The 20,398-nt window shown below is 40.7% G+C and overlaps 1 protein-coding gene across 1 annotated transcript; it reads left to right on the top strand.

Annotated features, from left to right (window-relative positions):
- Nucleotides 1-1,824: 1,824 nt before the first annotated feature.
- Nucleotides 1,825-19,995, top strand: LOC120240385 (glycine N-acyltransferase-like). Its single transcript, XM_039245109.1, is given in 7 exon segments — nt 1,825-2,058; nt 2,061-2,128; nt 8,943-9,038; nt 12,317-12,424; nt 16,947-17,073; nt 18,901-19,072; nt 19,486-19,995. Coding segments are annotated over 7 exon segments (1,131 nt in total). The 5' UTR covers nt 1,825-1,901; the 3' UTR covers nt 19,889-19,995.
- Nucleotides 19,996-20,398: the final 403 nt, after the last annotated feature.

The raw sequence follows: 20,398 nt of genomic DNA, 5'->3' as shown, positions 1-20,398 counted from the left end.
AACTGGGCCAACCTTGCTCTTCAGGAACACCACAAATCTCTCCGCCTGCTTAGTTTACCCACTATAAAGTGCTTCATAGTTTGACCTCGAGCAGAAACCAACGAATTTCAATCGTATTTCAGTCTGTTTACTGGTCTATCTATTCAATTGTTTTTCTTTTCTTTTCTTATTCTTGAATACAGAAAGCTAAAAAAATTATTTTTATTTTCCATCTTTATTAAAAGTATTTTTCTTTAATCTTTTTCTACTATACTTTTTTGGTAAATTTTTCAAATTCTATTTTACTTCCATCATTTCATTTTATTCTATTTCACTGTATTCATTTTTTTTCAAATTTTCAAAGATATGAGGGTGGTAGAGACCCAAATCTTGACTGATTGTTAGGGCTGAAGGAGATAGAGGCCTATAGGGGTCTGTTTTCTGGGACTGGGGCACAGGGGACAATAGTCTTTTTTTATAGTCAGCCTTTCTGAGATGTGGACTCTACAGAGACCCAGGGATCCACTCTGCTAATAGTGACAAAGCATTTTCAGTGGCCTTTGTCTTTGGGGAAAGAGTAAGGAATGATTCTAATGGCTTCCACCCCAGGAGATAAATTGAGGATTAGTATTCTAGGAGTCAAGACTCCCAGAAAGGACACTACAGATCTGTGCTCTGCTGGTCCATGGACTGAAGGAGCACACAGGTTTTTTTCAACTTCTAGACACTAGCCACCCATCTCTGCTCCTCTGATGGGAATGACCCTTCATCCTTTCATAACAAAGCCAACCACTAGGGGCGCCTGGGAAGCTCTTCCAACTTTGGCTCAGGTCATGATCTTGCACTCTGTGGGTTCCAGCCCTGCGATGGGCTCTGTACTGACAGCTCAGAGCCTGAAGCCTGCTTCAGATTCTGTGTCTCCCTCTTTCTCTGCCCCTTCCCTGCTCATACTCTGTCTCTGTCTTTCAAAAACAAGTAAACATTGAAAAAAATTCAAAAACAAAACAAAAAAACACCCAACTACTAAGCTGGTGAACAAGGATGAGGGTGATGAAGGCAAGGGCCCAAAGAGTGTCAAACTTCCCTCCTTGGTAGTTTCATACAGAGGAGCTGAGACTCAAAATATCTTTTTTATGACTCCTCCTTTCTTTTCTGAGAACAAGAAACAAGTTAGAACAAGTGCTAACCTGGGGTGGTGGATACTTTAGAGTGAGAAGGCTCTAGGTTTAAATTCCATCTAATTCAGGCACACTGAGCCTCAGTGACCTCCTCCATAATAGTGACATTAAGAAGTGTGAATATTGAATCATTGGGATTTTTTTTTTTAAATGTTTTTTAATTTATTTCTAGGAGAGAGAGAGAGACAGCGTGAGCAGGGGAGGGTCACAGAGAGAGGGAGTCACAGACTCAGAAACAGGCTCCAGGCTCCGAGCTGGCAGTCAGCACAGAGCCCGACGCGGGGCTCGAACCCACGAACCGCAAGATCATGACCTAAGCGAAAGTCGGACGCTCAACCGACTAAGCCACCCAGGCGCCCCGAATCATTGGGATTTTTAACTGCAGCCTCACAATGGACAGGGAAGAGGGTACCACTTATCCTAAAAAAGGAGAATCCTAATGGGTTTAGTCACTCCATGCAAATGTTTTCTATTCTGCATATGTGTAAGGAAAGATACCAGATTCTGCAAATCTGACCTCATCCTTATCTTTCCTATCACGTTGCTCTGACTGCATTTCCGTAAGAATGGGAAGGGGAGGTAGAAAGCATGGCTTATGCAATACCTGACCTGTTGGTTTCACAGCTTTGGATTCCAGTGTCATAGCTGGGCTGGTGTAAACAAAGAGCAACCTGGTGCTTTGGAAAGATAAGCTGAGGTGGCACATTACCAGCACCCTGAATTTGCAGAAAGAGTTCCCTCAACATGAGACACAGACAAAAAGGGCTGGATTTCACCCAGAATTCTTTGCCTATGTGCAAGGTCCACATTAAGATTCTCAGCTCAGCAATCTCTGGAGAAGACAAACCTAAACTCAGTCTGAGAGATCTTGCCAGACTGACAGCTTCAGAGGGAAATTTGTCTAGAAGTCTGCTCCGCTTCATTTGTTCCTGGGGACACCTGCAAAGATTGGTGTGGACACAGCTTTCCAGGTGGGGACTTATACCAGAAAAAAAAAAAGAAACAGATAGTCATTGCTTTGTGACACCATCTCCAATTACATGACACAAATCAAAATGCCCATACTGTGTTATGATCAGAATATGATGGGGGCGCCTGGGTGGCTCAGTCAGTTAAGCTTCTGACTTCGGCTCAGGTCATGATCTCATGCTTATGGGTTTGAGCACCAGGTTGGGCTCTGGGCTGACAGCTCAGAGCCTAGAGTCTGTTTCAGATTCTGTGTCTCCCTCTCTCTCTGTCCCTCTCCCACTCTCACTCTGTCTCTCTCTCTATCTCTCAAAAAGAATAACTTTTAAAAAAAGAATATGATGAAAAATATACTTAAAGGAAAGAAATAACTTTAACTTAAGAAACATATCTGACACTTACCCTGTGAAGGCTAATTTGTTAGGTACTATGCAAAATTCTTACAGGTCTCTGATCCGAACTAATAAGTGAATGAGGAGAGATTTGGACACTTTCTGGAAGCGGGTATATGTGGGGGTAGGGGTGGGGGCAGTGAATGGAGCCCTTAATGTGTGGAGACACTGCACATATTACCATATTTAACCCTTCTGGTTATATTACAAGGTAGGCAGTTTTGTTCTCTGCATGTGACTCCTAAGAAGGTTGCCATACTTAAAAGTCAGAAAAGTAATAAGAGGATGAATACAAGCGAACCTTGTCCGATTGAACTTCACCTTGTTGTGCTTTACAGATAGTGTGTTTTTTTCAAACTGAAGGTTTGTGGTGACTCAGCATCAAGCAAGTCTATTGGCACCATTTTCCAATAGCATTTGCTTCCTTTGTGTTTCTGGGTCACAGTTTGGTAATTTTCATCAATATCTCAAACTTCCCCATTATTATTATATTTGTCACATTTCTCTGTGATCAGGGATCTTTGATGTTACATTTGTAATTGTTTGGGGAATGCCATGAACTGTGTGACTGTAAGATGACAAACTTCATCAAGAAATGCTGTGTGTGTGTATTCGGATGGCCCTTAAATTGTCTCTCTCCTCCTCCTTGGGCCTCCCTATTCCCTGAGACAACAATATTGAAATTGGGACAAGAAATAACCCAACAATGGGCTCTGAGTGTCCAAGAGAAAGGAAGAGTCACATGTCTCTCACTGTGAATCGAAAGTTAGACATGATTAGGTTTAGTGAGGAAGGCTTACCAAAAGCCAAGGCAGGCCTAAAGTGAGGCCTCTTCCACCAAAGAGTTAGCCAAGTTGTAAATGCAAAGGGAAAGATCTTGAAGGAAATCCAAAGTGCTACTCAGTGAAGACATGAATAATAAGAAAGCAAAACACCTTTATTGCTGATACGGAGAAAGTTTTAGTTGTCTAGGTAGATGATCAAATCAGCCACAACATTCCCTGAAGCCAAAACCTAATCCAGAGCAAGGCCCTGACTTTGTTCAATTCTATTGAAGGCTGAGAGAGGTAAAGCTGCAGAAGAAAAGTCTGAAGCTAGCAGAGGTTGGTTCATGAGGTTTAAGGAAAGAAGATGTCTTCATAACATCAAAGTATAATGGGAAGCAGCAAGTGCAGATACAGAAGCTACAGAAGCAGCAAGTGCTGATCTAGAAGGTCTAGCTAAGATATTAATGAAGGTGGCTACCCTAAACAACAGATTTTCAATGTAGATAAAATAGCCTTCAGTTGGAGTAAGATTCCCCACCTGGAACTCTCCCAGATACAGAGAAGTCAATGTCTGGCTTCAAAGCTTCAAAGGACAGGCTGACTGTCCTGTTAGGGGCTAATACAATTGGTGACTTTAAATTAAAACCCATGCTCATTTACATTCTGAAAATCTTGGGGCCCTTAAGAATTATGGTAAACCTACTCTGGCTGTGCTCTGTAAATGGAACAAAACAGCCTGGATGACAGCACATCTGTTTACAACACGGTTTGTTGAATATTTTAAGCCACTGTTGAGACTTATTGCTCAGAAAAGACGATTTCTTTCAAAATATGACTGCTCACTGACAATGCACCTAGTCTCCCAAGAGCTCTGATGGACATGAGATGTTATTTTCATGCCTGCTAACATCCATTCTGCAGCCCAGCCCATAAGTCAGGGACTAATTCTGACTTTCAAGTCTCATTCTTGTTTTTTAAGATAAAAATTTCATAAGGCTATTATAGCTTCCACATGAGGCTACAGTGATTCTTCTAACGGATCCTAGCAAAGTAAATTGAAAACCTTCTGGAAAAAAATCCTTCTAGATGTCACTAAGAATATTCATGATTCATAAGAAGTGGTCAAAATATTAACATAACCGGGAGTTCAGAAGAAGTTGCTTCCAATCCTCACAGACGACTTTGAAAAGTTCAAGGATTCAGTGGAGGAAGTAATTGCAGATGTGTTGGAAAGAGCAAGAGAAGTAGAATCATAAGAGGAGCCTGAAGATGGGACTGAACTGCTGTGATCTCATGATAAAACTTTAACGGATGAGGAATTGCTTATGGATAAGCAAAGACAGGGGCTTATTGAGCTGGAATCGACTGCTGATGAAGATGTTGTGAAGATTGTTGAAAAGACAACAAAGAATCTAGACTATTACATAGGCTTAATTGCTGAACATCGTTTGAGGGGATTGACTCCAGTTGTGAAAGAAGTTCAGGGACACCTGGGTGGCTCAGTGGGTTAAGCATCTGATTCTTGACTTTGGCTCAGGTCATGATCTCATGGTTCAGGAGATCGAGCTCCACGTCAAGCTCCTTGCTGACAGTGCAGAGCCTGCTCAGGATTCTCTCTCTCCCTCTCTCTCCGTCCTTCAGCTGCTCACATGCATGCACAAGCACTCTTTCTCTGTCTCTCTCCCTCAAAATAAATAAACTTAAAAAAAAAAAAGAAAAGAAAGAAGCTCTACTGTGGGTAAATGCCATCAAACAGCATCACATACTACAGATAAATCATTCGCGAAAGAAGAGGTCAATCGAAGTGGTAAACTTCATTATTTATTTTAAGAAATTGCCACAGCCACTCCACCCTTCAGCAATCACCACCCTGATTAATCAGCAGCCATCAACATCAAGGCAAAAAAATTATGATTCACTGAAAGCTGAGATAATGGTTAGCATTTTTAAATTAATGTATGTACATAGGTTTTTTTTTCAACATAATGCTATTTCACATTTATCACATAATGACATTTCACTATTTTGTTTTCTTCAAATGACTGACAGGGACTTGGGAAGGAGACAGAGGACACACACACAGAAAAAATATTCAACAATCTACACAGTGCCCACCCTGTTAAAGCAGCAAGATCCAAAAACATAGTGAAATCTTTGTAACCTAGATGTTTTTCCATAGAAACAAACTAATATTGGTTCCACTTCTGAATTCAGGAGAATTCAGTGATTCATCATTCATCACTTACATACAATACCCAGCGTTCATCACAAGTGCTCTCCTTAATCCCCCTCACTCATCTAAACCATCCCACCCTCTTCCCTCCATCAACCCTCAGTTTGTTCTCTATCATTAAGAGTCTCTTGTGGTTTGTTTCCCTCTCTTCACTTCCCCCCTTTCCCATGTGTTCATCTGTTTTGTTTCTTAAATTCTACATATGAGTTAAATCATATGGTATTGTCTTTCTCTGACTTATTTTGCTTAGCATAATACACTCTAGCTCCATCTACATCCATGCAAATAACAAGATTTCATTCTTCTTGAGGGCTGAGTAATATTCCATTGTGCGTGTGTGTGTGGGGGGGTGTGGGTGTGTATGTGTACCACATCTTTTTCCATCCAGCACTCAATGGACATATGGGCTCTCTCCATTGTTTGGCCATTGTTGATAATGCTGCTATCATTTATCAGTAACTTCTAGTCAAAGGCCATGTAGAACGCACCTGTAACCCAGCAAAGTTGGATTTATTATCTGTTGCAACAAAAGAGACAGTACACCATAAGGAAATGTCACGCATCTCAGTAACAGTTTCAGGAGGGACTTGACACATGATTTGGGGAAGGATTCAAAGAAGCATGGATTTGCTCTGGCGTGCATATTGTCAGAAAGCATAGCAATTCTATGGAAGACTTTTGTCCATGAAGCAGGCAGAAAGATTAGGGGTAAAGAAGTGGCAGCCACTTGTTACCCGATGAGAGTATTTGGCCAGTACGTGGCAGATAAGACTGCCTTCTTGCTTTGTCCAGGCTCAAACATGATTGTGGAATGGCCTTGTTTTTGTCGTCTTCCATCATGGCCACTGAATGACCTTGCCAGTGAAAATGTTATGTTTTGGGGGCTGCTTTTTTTATTTCTTGAATTCATAAAACACCCAAAGTGGAATGGGGAACCATTTTTAGATAAACGACCCAGGAAGCAGAAAGTAGCAGAGGGACAAATAAGTACAGACAACAGTGACTTTCTTTTAACATCTACATTTAGAAATTTATAGCTATGGAGTCTATCAAGAAGTAATCTTGACTGTTTAAAAATAATCAGCACCATTTGTTGAAAAGACGACCCTATCTCCGTTTTCCCTCTCATGCAGTCTCTCTCCCTTCCTCTCCTCCCTCCCCCTTTCTCATTCTCTGCTTTGTCTTTCCCAAGTTCCACACTCGCCTCTAACCTCTATATGCTCAAGTCATTGAGACCTCAGTGGTCTGGTCAGGCTCCATTTCCCTGAGCTGCAGCCTTCAAACAATAAGCTATGCAATTATACAGCTCACCTTTTCTCTTTTCCTTTTCTTGGGGATGGCAGCTCTGTTCTGTGCATTGTTGTTTCCTTTACTGTTTAGTTATGTCATTTTTATTCAGGTGAGGAGGTAAATCCAGATCCTCTTTTATGCCACCTTGACCAGAAGTAGAAGCCTCCTATGTGCTGTTCCAAACTCAGTTACCCAGTTCTGACCTGGAGCCTGGATTTTCACACACAGCCAGTTTTAATGCAATATCCTCTCTGAACACTTCTTCGGTGCCTTCACTTAGAAGTGATGTTGTATTCCTCCAGGGATCATAGTTCCAAAATAGAACGCTGTGACGCAGTGTTTTGCTTTTTCATCTAGTTGGGATTTTATACAGTGTTGTGGTAAATCCCAGTTTCACTCAGTGAATCAAATGATGTAACAATGCTACTTTTATTCTACCTAGTAATCTGTACAATATGCAACACAGGTGCAGGAGTGAGGCTGAGATAGTGTAAGGCTTAAAAAAAGTAAGGTGAAAATACCAGCTTGGAAATTTCTTAAAAGTTTAATTGTTTATATTTTAGACCATGCCCAAATGCCCACATTAAAAAGATTGCACCAAAATATCATGCAATACACAACACTTTAACTCAGGTGGGAAGGAAGAGGAGGAAGAAAAGGAGGGGGCATAAAAGGACAGGAAGGGAGCGAAGAGGGAAAAGGAGCAGGAGTAATAAAATAACATGTTCAGTGCTTCTATATGATAGATACTCCCCTTTTTAAATTTTTTTTATAGTTTATTTATTTTTGAGACAGAGAGAAACAGAGCATGGGCAAGGGAGGGGCAGAGAGAGAGGGAGACACAGAATCTGAAGCAGGCTCCAGGCTCTGAGCTGTCAGCAGAGCCCAACGCGGGGCTCAAACCCGCCAACCGCGAGATCGTGACCTGAACCGAGGCCTGACGCTCAACTGACTGAGCCACCCAGGCGCCGCGCCCCCCCACGCTTTTTTTTAAAAGTAGGCTCCATGCCCAATGTGGAGCTTGAACTCATGACCCCAAGATCAAAAGTCACATGCTCTACTGACTGGGCCAGCCAGGATCCCCTGACAGATACTCTTCCAGGCACTTATTGACTCATTTAATGTAATAACTCATTTAATCCTCAAAAAAAATTCCGTTAAGTTAGACGGTCCTGTTATCCCATCCACCCTTGATGTGTGAAAATCAGTAAAAGGAATCCTTTGGTATGGAGTCAGGAAGCCAGCAGGGGCAGGGGACGGGGCCTTGTCTGCACTCACTGCAGACCCAACAGGAAGACAGTGCCTTCCAAATTCCATTTTATTTATTATTTTTGTAAATATAATTTATTGCCAAGTTAGTTAACACACAGTGTATGCAATGTGCTCCTGGTTTTGGGGGTAGATTCTCATGATTCATCGCTTCCAAATTCCATTTTACTCTAGCTACTACTTTACTCCTGAGCAGGAAGAAAGCTTTCCTCCTCCCTTGAGCAACAGCCCAGCCAATGAGAGAAAGCCACAACTCAGCCAAGAAAAATCCCCTCTACTTGGAACTCCACCTTTCTACCAATAGACTTTTTGTTTATAAACGTCCTCTTCTTTTTATAAAAGAGTGTTCCTCTCCTTTGTTCTCCAGACCTGCTTATAATTTTCTATAGCTTCATTATCTGGTATTGCAATTCTCTGCTATTTCCATATAAGCCACTTTTGATGGTAAAATAGTTTTATTTCTGAGATTATCAGAGGAAACCAAGGCACAGAAAGAGGAAATAACTTCCCCAGTGTTACACAGCTTATTATTGGTGGTGTCAGGAGAATCACTAATTGCAACTAAATTTTGAAAAATGTTATATGTACTTAAAAATGAGCTTGTTAATCTAACATGAAATGAGTGGCTGGAATACACTGAAGTGTAAGAAAGTGAACTAAAAAATGTAGAAAGCTCCCACCCCTCCATGTGTTCTATCACTCCTGTCCTTCCTTGGAGCTGGTGAGAGTTAATGAAGACTTTACTGAAGGTGACACAGATGAAGAGACACTGAAGGGGGACCTGGCCATTAAGAGAACTTACTACTCAAGTTTCTGAATCTCTTCCAGCTTCTTCTCATTCTTGGCTGTTTCCCAGTTCTCTCTTTAGGCCAAGGTATCTTCCACGATGTTTCCACTCCAAGGTGCCAACATGCTGCAGATACTGGAGAGGTCCTTGAGGAACAGCATTCCTGAATCCTTAAAGGTAACAGTGGAAAATTTTGAGTAAAGAGTAAGGAACAGAAACCCTGTGAGTCAAGAATAAAAAAGACTAACACTGAGCTTCTGTTTTGTGTCTGGCATGAACCCATGTTTTCTCTAGCTTAGTTTGCATTACGTCTCTAGAAGATATTTGCTACTATGTCTGCATCACTGATGAGAAGATGGAGCTCAGTTAGGTGATTCAGCCAATATGACATAAATAGTGAGTTGCAATGCGATGGCATGAACACAGGTATGCCTGGGACTTAGCCAGCTTTTGCTCTGTGATTCAAAAAGTATTCCCTTGATTCTTTCCAAAAAACATTCCATAATAACATTGGTATTTTGTCCAGAGTTTTCCTCCAAAGTTGGCTGAGACTACGTATTAATGTTAAAATTGTTCTTAAAAAACATTTGTCAGGTGAGAACTTAACCATCAGGACTCTTCTCTAAAATTGATAAGAAGTCAACTCCTATTTTGACTTAAGTCTCCCAATTTCCCTGAACTCCCTGCAGATCGGGCTATTTTATGGCTGACTCTCAGAGTCTCCTTTAACCTCGTACAACCGATTAGAAATCTCAGAATCCTATAAGATGTACACATAAATACTTATATTCAGAACTGTGCAAAAGCAACTCTAGTAATAGGCTTGGGTACTTGCTTATGCTTTTTTTTTCTTAGCAACCAAAGGGCTAGAGTCCGTGTATGTGTATGTGTGTGTTTTAGAGGACAGTTGTTTTTCCTTGGGGGAGAAAAAAAAAACCTCTGTAAGCATAGAAATTAAATTTTTACTGTTTTATAAGACATTCCTATAAGATGCATACATTTCTGATAAGATAAATGCATTTGCCTCCTTCACTCCCTTATAGCTCTTTTACTCCCTTCTTTCAGTATAAAGGAGAAAAATATTAGCATTATTTTATTTGTAGATCATATGGCTTAATTTTCAACTATTAGAAACAGACTAATGAAATAACTCGCCCTGTTCTTTAGTTCCCACTTAAAAAAAAATAACTTTGACTACAGCTGAGCCTTGAATCTGTGAGTTCAATTATACTTGGACTTTTTTTTTCAATAAATACAGTACAGTACTGTATATGGATTTTCTCTTCCTTGTAATCTGATTAATAGCATCTCTCTCGCTTACTTTATTGTAAGAATACAGTATATAACATACAAAGTACATCTTAATTGGCTGTTTAAATCATTGGTAAGGCTCCTGGTCAACTGTAGGCTATTCATAGTTAAGTTTTGGGGTAACTGAAAGTTCTAAACAGACTTTTTGCTGCAAGGGTGGGGATCAGTGCCTTCTAACCCCCATGTTGTTCAAGGGTCAACTGTGATCTAAAACTAAAGTCACTCACTTTAGTAGATTCCTACTGCCATTAATCTCTACTACCCACTATTCAACTCCTTTCACTTCGTAATCCTTAAGATCCAGGCAACCTTACAGAAAGACAGTCAATTGGGGGGGAGGGGGGGGTTACATCAGTTAGACACTCTGTAAACAGTTGCCTAAGATATTTTTATGGTGAATAGATATTTTTAAAAATTCTTCAGGCCAGAAGTTTTTCCCCATGAATTTAGTATAGAATCTTGTCACTTAAATTTCTCTTTACTGCTTGTGTTAAGTGAAGTCCAAATATTTTGAGAAAACAGTGCATTCCAAATGTCCTTTCTTGGAGGATCTCTGTGGTAAGATAAGGTGGCCCTGACAGCACCTTCAATTTCTGGCTGTATATTAAAGATATACATTTCCCCCTAATTGAAATCCAGAATATGTGTGGTACTTGTAATGGATGTATAACCTAAAACTCAATACTTATTTGAGTCTCAGTTGAGAAAAAGTCCAGCCATTCCTTTTAGTGCTAGATATTAAATACATTTTAGGGCATGTGTCAACTCCAGCTGAGTCAACTTAGAGTAGCTGCCTGGTATGTTCTGAACTGAGCAGGAAAAAAGAAAGAATTTTTTAAAAATTAATTCGGCCATGGGAATAACAAAGAGTAACAGTTTTACATATTTTCAGATCCCATAATGAATAATTGTATAGTGTAAGTCAGTTATATAAGGCCCAAATGCAAATATGTGAAAAGATAACATCTCTATTTTCCCAAATTATGCTGAATTTCCTTATCAAGCCACCACACATGGCTGAAAACAAAATAAATTCAGATAAATTCAGACAACTGAGCTTTTTCCCCCCTTCTCTTGGTCTGACATCAATAGTTTATATAGGGTGGAAAGCGGCAAGGGGGGAAAAATACACGGTCTAGTCCTTAGTCATCATGGATGCATGGTGGAAATTATTAAAGTATATGCCATCTTCTTGACCTCAGGTCATTGGCATACTTCCATGCTGGTATCTGCAGAGGCTTCATGTTCATAGTTGCCAAGAAGCCCATGCTAGGATCCACTGCTGCATTCCAATCCCCAAACCACAAAACCACAATGTCCACAAGACCTGTTCTCATTTATCCACCCCCCGCAACAGCCTGCACAACATGAATGGGGGCAGGGGAGTCTAAGACTGGACTTGGACCTCAGGCCACGGGACCACGTAGCACGATGTCCTGAGCACTATGCTGTAGCCTCTGCTGGCACAAGTTAATTTAATCCTTTCAGAGAATAATGTGGTCATTATGTTAAGGAGTTTTAAACATGTGCACAACCTTTGAGCCAGCAACTACTCTTCTGGGTGTTCTAAGAGAGTATCAGGTGCCCAAAGTTTTTGTGCAAGCATACTCTATGGAGAATTATTTGTCTAAGTGAAAAGCTAGAAACAGCTGAAATGACCATCAATAGGCAAATAAATGAACTGTGATACATCCATACAATGGAATCCTATACAGTCACTATAAAACAATTGAAAATTTTTGTGTTTATGAACATAGACATATGCTCACAATGCATTCAGCAGGGAAAAACCTGTATCAGATCATTTTAGTTTTTAAAATTGTGTCTCTCTACGTGGATGAATAGAAGAAAGTCTTGGAGGAGAGAATTTTAAATCCTAAAATGAAGAATGGTATTCTTAAAAACAAATTTTATCTGTCCAAACATTTTACTATATGCATGTATGATTCATATTGGATGGGGAGAAAGAGCTCTTCTCATTTGAGGTTAAAAAAAATGTAGTGCATAGAGATTGTTTGACCTAGATGCCCTATTAGGCCCTTTTCCAACATAAAAATTCATGATAGAGATGACCCTTGTCCTGACCAAACAAGGCATCTTACCAGCCCTTTCTAACAAGCTCTCCCTTTCTTGGAATATTACAGGTTTATGGGACTATCTTCCACATGAACCAGGGAAACCCATTCAATCTGAAGGCTCTAGTGGACAAGTGGCCTGATTTTAACACAGTGGTTATCCGCCGTCAGGAGCAGGTAAGGTGCCAGATATGGAATGAATAGGTCTCTGTGCTCATTTTTGCTGTGTGCCTGACATGTGCCTGGCAATATGGCAGCCCAGGGATACAGAAATGAATTATGTGATGGTAAGCAAGTCCCTGTCTTCAAGGAGCTCACAGCCTTGGAAGAAAAGATCAATAAGCAAATAAATTATAATGTGGTATGAATTGTGCAGGAAAAGAAGATGTACAACACAGAAATAGCTCTGCAAAAGCCAATTCAACAATGAAGGTTGGAGACTGAGGTTACAGGATAAGGTCAGAAACACTTCCCAATGGGAGGTTTCATCTGCACTGGATCTTGTACATATTTTGTAGATACTGTTACAGTGACGAGAAAAAGAGGACATTCTAACAGAGAAAACACCAAGGGCAAAGATAGGAAGGTGTGAGACAGTACAGTGAGTTAGGATAATTATAAAAAGCAAATTTATAATCCTATAATCGCCATATGCATTTTGAGGAAAAAACATTTAAAAACTAGGGAAACTAAACAGTTAATACATTTCAAAGACAAAAATTCCTGAGGTTATTTTTAAACACCTAGTAAAATTATAAATTTATAAAAATACAAACATTATACCTTAAATAGAGATAAAAAGTGTATGATCTTAAGAAACAAAATGTATTAGTGGATATCCTTGCTGACTTGTCAGTGTATTTGGGGGCAATATTTTCCAACCAGTTTTTAAAAAGCTTTTGAATGCTGCACTGAGTTGTGGTACTATTTTCTTGTGCCTCCTACTTCCCAATAATCTCATCTGTTATTTAATAATTTGAGAAGATCTTCCTAAATAAGTGGTCTCTGTTTTTCTGCAACTACAGTTTATACCATTGTTTTAAGAAAGCTTTTCTAATTGGTTTTCATCTTCTTTGGCTTCATTAAGTATAGATGGAGATTTTAATTCAGAATTATCTAGAACTAAATTTAATACTGTTATCTTCATGGTTGGGGTGTTCTGAAACTATCTGAAATGTAGTAAATTTATTCTTGCAACAGAAGCTTTGCTTTTCCTCGTCACTTGTTTTTCTCTTCTTCCCACTGAGGATAATAGAAGTATATAAAAATGCTTTCTAATAATTGTGTCTTTGTTTTATTTGAAATTTTAATGCAATATGTGTGAAGAGAGAAGTATTGTTTGCAGTTTTTGATCATAAATTGAACAGCTGAATCTCTCCTCCTGACCTCATGATTTAAATGATTCAGAAATAATTGTAATGTACCAATGAAAATACTATTTTCATTACTTGATTCCCAAGTCAGACAGAGATCCAGCAAAAAATGAGAACTACAGACCAATACCCTTGATGAATACGGATGCAAAAATTCTCAACAAGATACTTGCAAATCAAATGCAACAGCACATAAAAAGAATTATCCACCATGATCAAGTGGGATTCATTCCTGAGCTACAGGGTTTGTTCAATATTCACAAATCAATCAATATGATACATCACATCAACAAAGGAAAAGATAAAAACCATATGATCCTGTCAATAGATGCAGAAAAAGCATTTGACAAAATACAGCATCCTTTCTGAATAAAGACCCTCAAGAGAGTCAGGATAGAAGGAAACTACTTAAATAGCATAAAAAGCCATTTATGAAAAGCCCACAACTACCATCATCCGCAATGGGAAAAAACTGAGAGCTTTCCCCCTGAGATCAGGAACACGACAGGGATGTCCACTCTCACCACTGTTGTTTAACATAGTGCTGGAAGTCCTGGCATCAGCCATCAGAAACAAAAGGAAATAAAAGGCATCAGAATTGGCAAAGAAGAAGTCAAACTTTCACTTTTTGCAGATTACATGATACTCTACATGGAAAACCCAACAGACTCCACCAGAAGCCTACTAGAACTGATCCATGAATTCAGCAAAGTCACAGGGTACAAAATCAATGTGCAGAAATCAGTTGCATTTTTATACACCAACAATGAAGCAACAGAAAGAGAAAACAAGAAGCTGATCCCATTCACAATTGCACAGAAAACTATAAAATACCTAGGACTAAATCTAACCAGAGATATAAAAGACCTGTATGATGAAAACTATAGAAAATTTATGAAGGAAATTGAAGAAGACACAAAGAAATGGAAAAATATTCCATGCTCATGGATTGGAAGAATAAATATAGTTAAAATGTCATTACTACCCAAAGCAATCTACACATTCAATGCAATCCCACTCAAAATTGCACCAGCATTCTTCTCAAAACTAGAACAAACTATCCTAAAATTTGTATGGAGCCACAAAAGACCCCAAATAGCCAAAGTAACATTGAAGAAGAAAACCAAAACGGTGGCATCACCATCCCAGACTTTAGCTTCTACTACAAAGCTGTCATCATCAAGATAGTATGGTATTGGCACAAAAACAGACACATAGACCAATGGAATAGAATTGAGAACTCAGATTTGGACCCACAAGTGTACAGCCAACTAATCTTTGACAAAGCAGGAAAGAGTATCCAATGGAAAAATGACAATCTCTTTAACAGATGGTGCTGGGAGAACTGGACAGCAACATGCAGAAGAATGAAACTAGATCATTTTCTCACACCATACACAAAAATAAACTCAAAATGGATAAAGGATCTGAATGTGAGACTGGAAACCATCAAAATCCTAGAGGAGAAAGCAGGAAACAACCTCCTTGACCTCCACCGCAGCAATTTCTTACTTGACACATCCCCAAAGGCAAGGGAATCAAGAGCAAAAATGAACTATTGGGACCTCATCAAGATTAAATGCTTTTGCACAGAAAAGGAAACAATCCATAAAACTAACAGGCAACCAACAGAATGGGAAAAGATAGTTGCAAATGAGATATCAGATAAAGGGTTAGTATCCAAAATCTATAAGGAACTCACCAAACTCCACACCTGAAAAACAAAGAATCCAGTGAAGAAATGGGCAGAAGATATGAACAGACCATTCTCCAAAGAGGACATCCAGATGGCCAACAGACACATGAAACAATGCTCAGCGTCCCTCATCACCAGGGTATTGCAGATCAAAACCACACACTCATGAGATACCACCTCATGCCAGTCAGAGTGGCTAAAATGAACAAATCAGGAGACTATAGATGCAGGCAAGGATGTGGAGAAACGGGCACCCTCCTACACTGTTGGTGGGAATGTAAACTGGTGCAGCCCCTCTGGAAAACAGTGTGGAGGTTCCTCAAAAAATTAACAATAGAACTCCCCTAGGACCCAGCAATAGCACTGTTAGGAATTTACCCAAGGGATACAGGAGTGCTGAAGCATAGGGGCACGTGTACCCCAATGTTCATAGCAGCACTCTCAACAATAGCCAAATCATGGAAAGAGCGTAAGTGTCCATCAACTAATGAGTGGATCAAGAAGATATGGTTTTTCTATACAATGGAATACTACATGGCAATGAGAAAGAATGAAATCTGGCCATTTGTAGCAACATGGATGGAACCTGAGGGTGTTATACTCAGTGAAATAAGTCAAGCAGAGAAAGACAGATACTATAGTTTTCACTTACAGGTGGATTAGGAGAAACTCAACGGAGGACCATGGGGGAGGAGTAAGGAAAAATACTTGGGGAGAGGGAGGGAGGCAAACCATGAGAGACTCTTGAATACCAAGAACAGACTGAGGGCTGATGATGGTGGGGAAGAGGGGAAGAGAGGTGATGGGCATGGAGGAGGGCACTTGTTGGGATGAGCACTGTGTGTTATATGGAAAACAACTTGACAATAAACTTAAAAAAAAAAAACAACCTAGAAATACCAAATGACCCAATAATTCTACTGCCAGGTGTTTACCCAAAGAAAAAAACACAAATCTGAAAAGATATATGCACTCCTATGTTTATAGGATTTTTTACAATAGCCAAGATATGGAAGCAACCCAAGTGTCCACCAACAGAGGAATGGATAAAGATGATGTAGTATGTACACACCCACCCACACACACTCACGCATGATTATTATTCAGCCACACAAAGAATGAGATCTTGCCATCTGTGACAACACTGATGGACCTAGAGGGTGTTATCCAAAGTAAAACAAGCCAGAGAAAGACAAATACTATATGACTTCCCTCACATGTGGAATCTAAGAAGCAAAACAAATGAACAAACAAAAATCTAAAATAGACCCATAAATACAGAGTACACACTGGTGGTTGCCAGAAGGAAAAAGGCACAGGGATGGGCAAAATGGGTGGAGGGGAGAGGGAGATATAGGCTTCCTGATATAGCATGAATAACTCATGGGTATAAAAGGTACAGCATAGGGAATGTAATAGTCTTGTATGGTGACAGATGGTAGCTACACTTGTGGTGAGAACAGCATAAAGTATAGACTTGTTGAATCACTATGCTGTACACCTGAAACTACTGTAACACTGTGTCAACTATATCTCAATTTTTAAAACAATATAATGGAATTTAGGAAAAAGTATGGCAATAGTGAAATATAAAAAATTTGTTTTATTTCCCTTTTCCCAACAATAATAGGAGATGACAGATGATCTTGATCACTACACCAATACTTACCAAATCTTCTCCACGGATCTCAAGAACTGTCAGAAATGCCTTGGTTCACCAGAAGTCATCAATTGGAAACAGCATTTGCAGATCCAAAGTAAGAGAAACAGGATGTGTGCAGACTCACTTCTCTGTCTTGAACAAATTTCCTGCTCCCAAACTCCAGACCCTCAGCCTGCTGCCAATTTTTTAACTCACTAATAAAGGGAGAAAAAACACCTTCAAAGCTTGGAAAGAATGGGCTTGATATAGCGAACCATAATATAATTCCTGGATTTATATCCAGGATATCCAGCCAATGATGTATGGCATATTTTGTAGACATATCCAGGATTCCTTAGGGTAACCGGGTACCAAAGCAGAGCTTCACCCAAGGCCTTCCATTCCTGGACTGCGAATGGTGACTTGTGCCATAAAGCACCTCCCAGATCATGAAGGACAGCTGTTATGGTAGTGGACATGCCCCCTCCACCGAGTCAGATTCCCTAGGGTGGCATCTGCCTGTATTTGCTATGTGATCGTAGCCACATGACTTATCCTCTTAGAGACCATGACTTTCATACACAAAAGTGAGGATAATAATAGTTCCTAGAAGACAGAGGAATTGAAAAGATTAAATGAAATCTTGAATAAGCATTTCTTACTATAATACCTGGAGGTGTCCATTGACTTTTGCTGCACAGCAAACCTCATAATTCTGTGAATCAACAATTTGGACTAGGCTTTGCAAGGCAGTTCTTCTGGTCTCACTTAGGCTTACTTGCACACCTGCAGTCTGTTGATGGGTAGACTTTGGGCTGATTGCTCTAACATGGCCTCAGTCACATGTCTGAATGATGGTTCTGGCTGTCAGCACTGGCTACCATGGTGAGGGCATGATAGGAGCACACGATGTCAGCAGGCTAGCCCAGGTCTCTAAGTAACTGAGATCACAAGGAGAAGGCAAGCTCCAACATGCAAGCACTTTTAAGCTTCTCCCTGCATCAAATTCATTCTTCTCCACTGGCAAAAGGAAATCATATGGCTGAGGTCAGCTGCAGTACAGGAGAGGACTATTCCAAGGAATGGATACAAGGAGATGTGGGCAAATACAGGCCATTACTTGCAACCATTTACTATACTGGGAACATAGTAAATACACAATGGATATTGGCTACTAGGTTTTTAAAATTTTTTTTAAATGTTTATTTTTGAGACAGAGAGAGACAGAGCACAAGCAGGGAAGGGGCAGAGAGAGAGGGAGACACAGAATCTGAAGCAAGCTCCAGGCTCTGAGGTTTCAGCACAGAGCCTGACGTGGGGCTCGAACTCACGAACCATGAGATCATGACCTGAGTGGAAGTCGGATGCTTAACTGACTGAGCCCCCCCAGGCACCCCTGGCTACTACTTTTTTTAAAAAACTCCTCTCTTTTGGGGCGCCTGGGTGGCTAAGTCGGTTAAGCGTCCGACTTTCGCTTAGGTCATGATCTCGCGGTTCGTGGGTTCGGGCCCCGCGTCGGGCTCTGTGCTGACTGCCAGCTCAGAGCCTGGAGCCTGTTTCAGTCTGTGACTCCCTCTCTCTCTGACCCTCCCCTGCTCACGCTGTCTCCCTCTCTCTCTCCTAGAAATAAATAAAACATTAAAAAAAAAAACCTTCTCTCCTTTAATTATCAAAACTATATGATTATGTAGCCCAGAAAACTTGGTTCCAGTCGTGCTTTGCCACCAATGGCTTAATGAATTTCTTTCTGGGCATGTTTTCACTTACAAAGATCAGGGAAAATTGCACAAATGCTGATTACTTGACTCTGATCACACAGCGGCAGCACTGAACCTAGAACCTAGGTTCTCTAACTAAATCCCAGACACTTCCTACTCCAGTGGAGAGCTTGTCTATAGCATGTACTTATTAAATCATTGTCTCTCCTTATAATCCCATCTAGGTTCACAGCCCAGCCTGAATGAGGTGATACAAAATCTTGCAGCCACTAAATCCGTTCAAGTCAAGCAAACACAGTGCATTCTCTACATGACAGCTGAGACAGTAAAGAAACTGGCTCCTTCCCTGCTGGAGGGAAAGACCTTATCACCCAGTGGTGGCAAACCCAAGGCCATGTGAGTTTGATACAAGTCACTCTGCACTACTCACAGTTCTCAATACTGAGACAGCCTCCCATTTTCTCACCCTGCTTCCACTCTCGCCCATCTGTAGTCGATATTCTTAAAAACATTCAGAGTAATCTTCTCTTAAGATGTAATTCATACCATATTCCTCCTTTGCTTAAAATATTCCACCATTTCCTTTCTCATCTGGAAAATATCCAACTTCTGCCTGTTTCTTCGACCCTATCCTATCCTGTTCTTCCTGCTCACTCGCCCCAACAACAGTGGACTTTTCTGTCCCTTTGTCATCACAAGCTTTGCATTTGTTATTTCCTCTGTATACTCTGTCTCTCAAAATAGTAGAGGGAAGAACAAGTACAAACCTCCCTCCTCAAGAACTTTGCTTTTCTTCTGGACCTCCACAGCTGCCAAGAGACGTTTAAACCCTCCTCCCTGGATGTGACCCACGCTGCCTTGGTGAATAAATTCTGGTATTTTGGCGGCAATGAGAGGAGCCAGAGATTCATCGAGCGCTGTATCCGGACCTTCCCCACCTTCTGCCTGCTGGGGCCTGAGGGGACCCCTGTGTCCTGGAACCTAATGGACTACACAGGAGAGATGCGGATGGCAGGTACTGTGCCTGAGTACCGGGCCCAGGGCCTTATCAGTCACGTCATCTATTCCCATTGTCTCTCCCTATACCAACGTGGCTTCCCCATATATTCTCACATAGACAAGAATAACAAAATAATGCAGAAAATGAGTAACAGGCTGCATCATGTCACCATGCCCTGTAGCTGGAACCAGTGGCACTGTGTGCCCCTGTGAAGCAGTCCTGAGCAGAAGACCATGTCAGATGGGCCTGGGCAGAAAGAAAGAATAAACTGTAACTGTAATCATCAATAAAGGAATGGCACTGTTTGGCCTCCAAGGAAGCTCTCTAAGCTGTTGATTGGTCAACAAGACCACCCCAGTACCTGCGCCCGAATTGCAGATGGGATTCCTTTAGATTTATCAGTATGAAGCAGCCCAGGAACTTCCTCGGTGGCCCCCACATAATTTAGCCTCCCACACTTCCGGGATCTCTCTGATGCTCCTTCATCAGCTACCTGGTGCCCTCAATGGCTTCTCCTAGAACTTCTAGTACACGGATTGGTAGAGCCTTGCCAAATCTTCCAGGGAGGGTAATATTTTCTGGGCATTAGGACTTATTCCTCTTTCTTTTATGGCTTTTTCCTTAGTGATCAGCAAGTATATTCTGCTCATTGGGTCTGTAGAGATGATCTTTCCCTCTGATTGCTACTTTAGAGGTACATTAAATATATACAAGTACACAGG

This window comes from Hyaena hyaena, unplaced genomic scaffold (genome assembly GCF_003009895.1).
Source record: "Hyaena hyaena isolate Hyena2069 unplaced genomic scaffold, ASM300989v1 scaffold_252, whole genome shotgun sequence".
NCBI lineage: Eukaryota > Metazoa > Chordata > Mammalia > Carnivora > Hyaenidae > Hyaena > Hyaena hyaena.
This window is presented reverse-complemented; position numbering and strand designations above follow the sequence as displayed.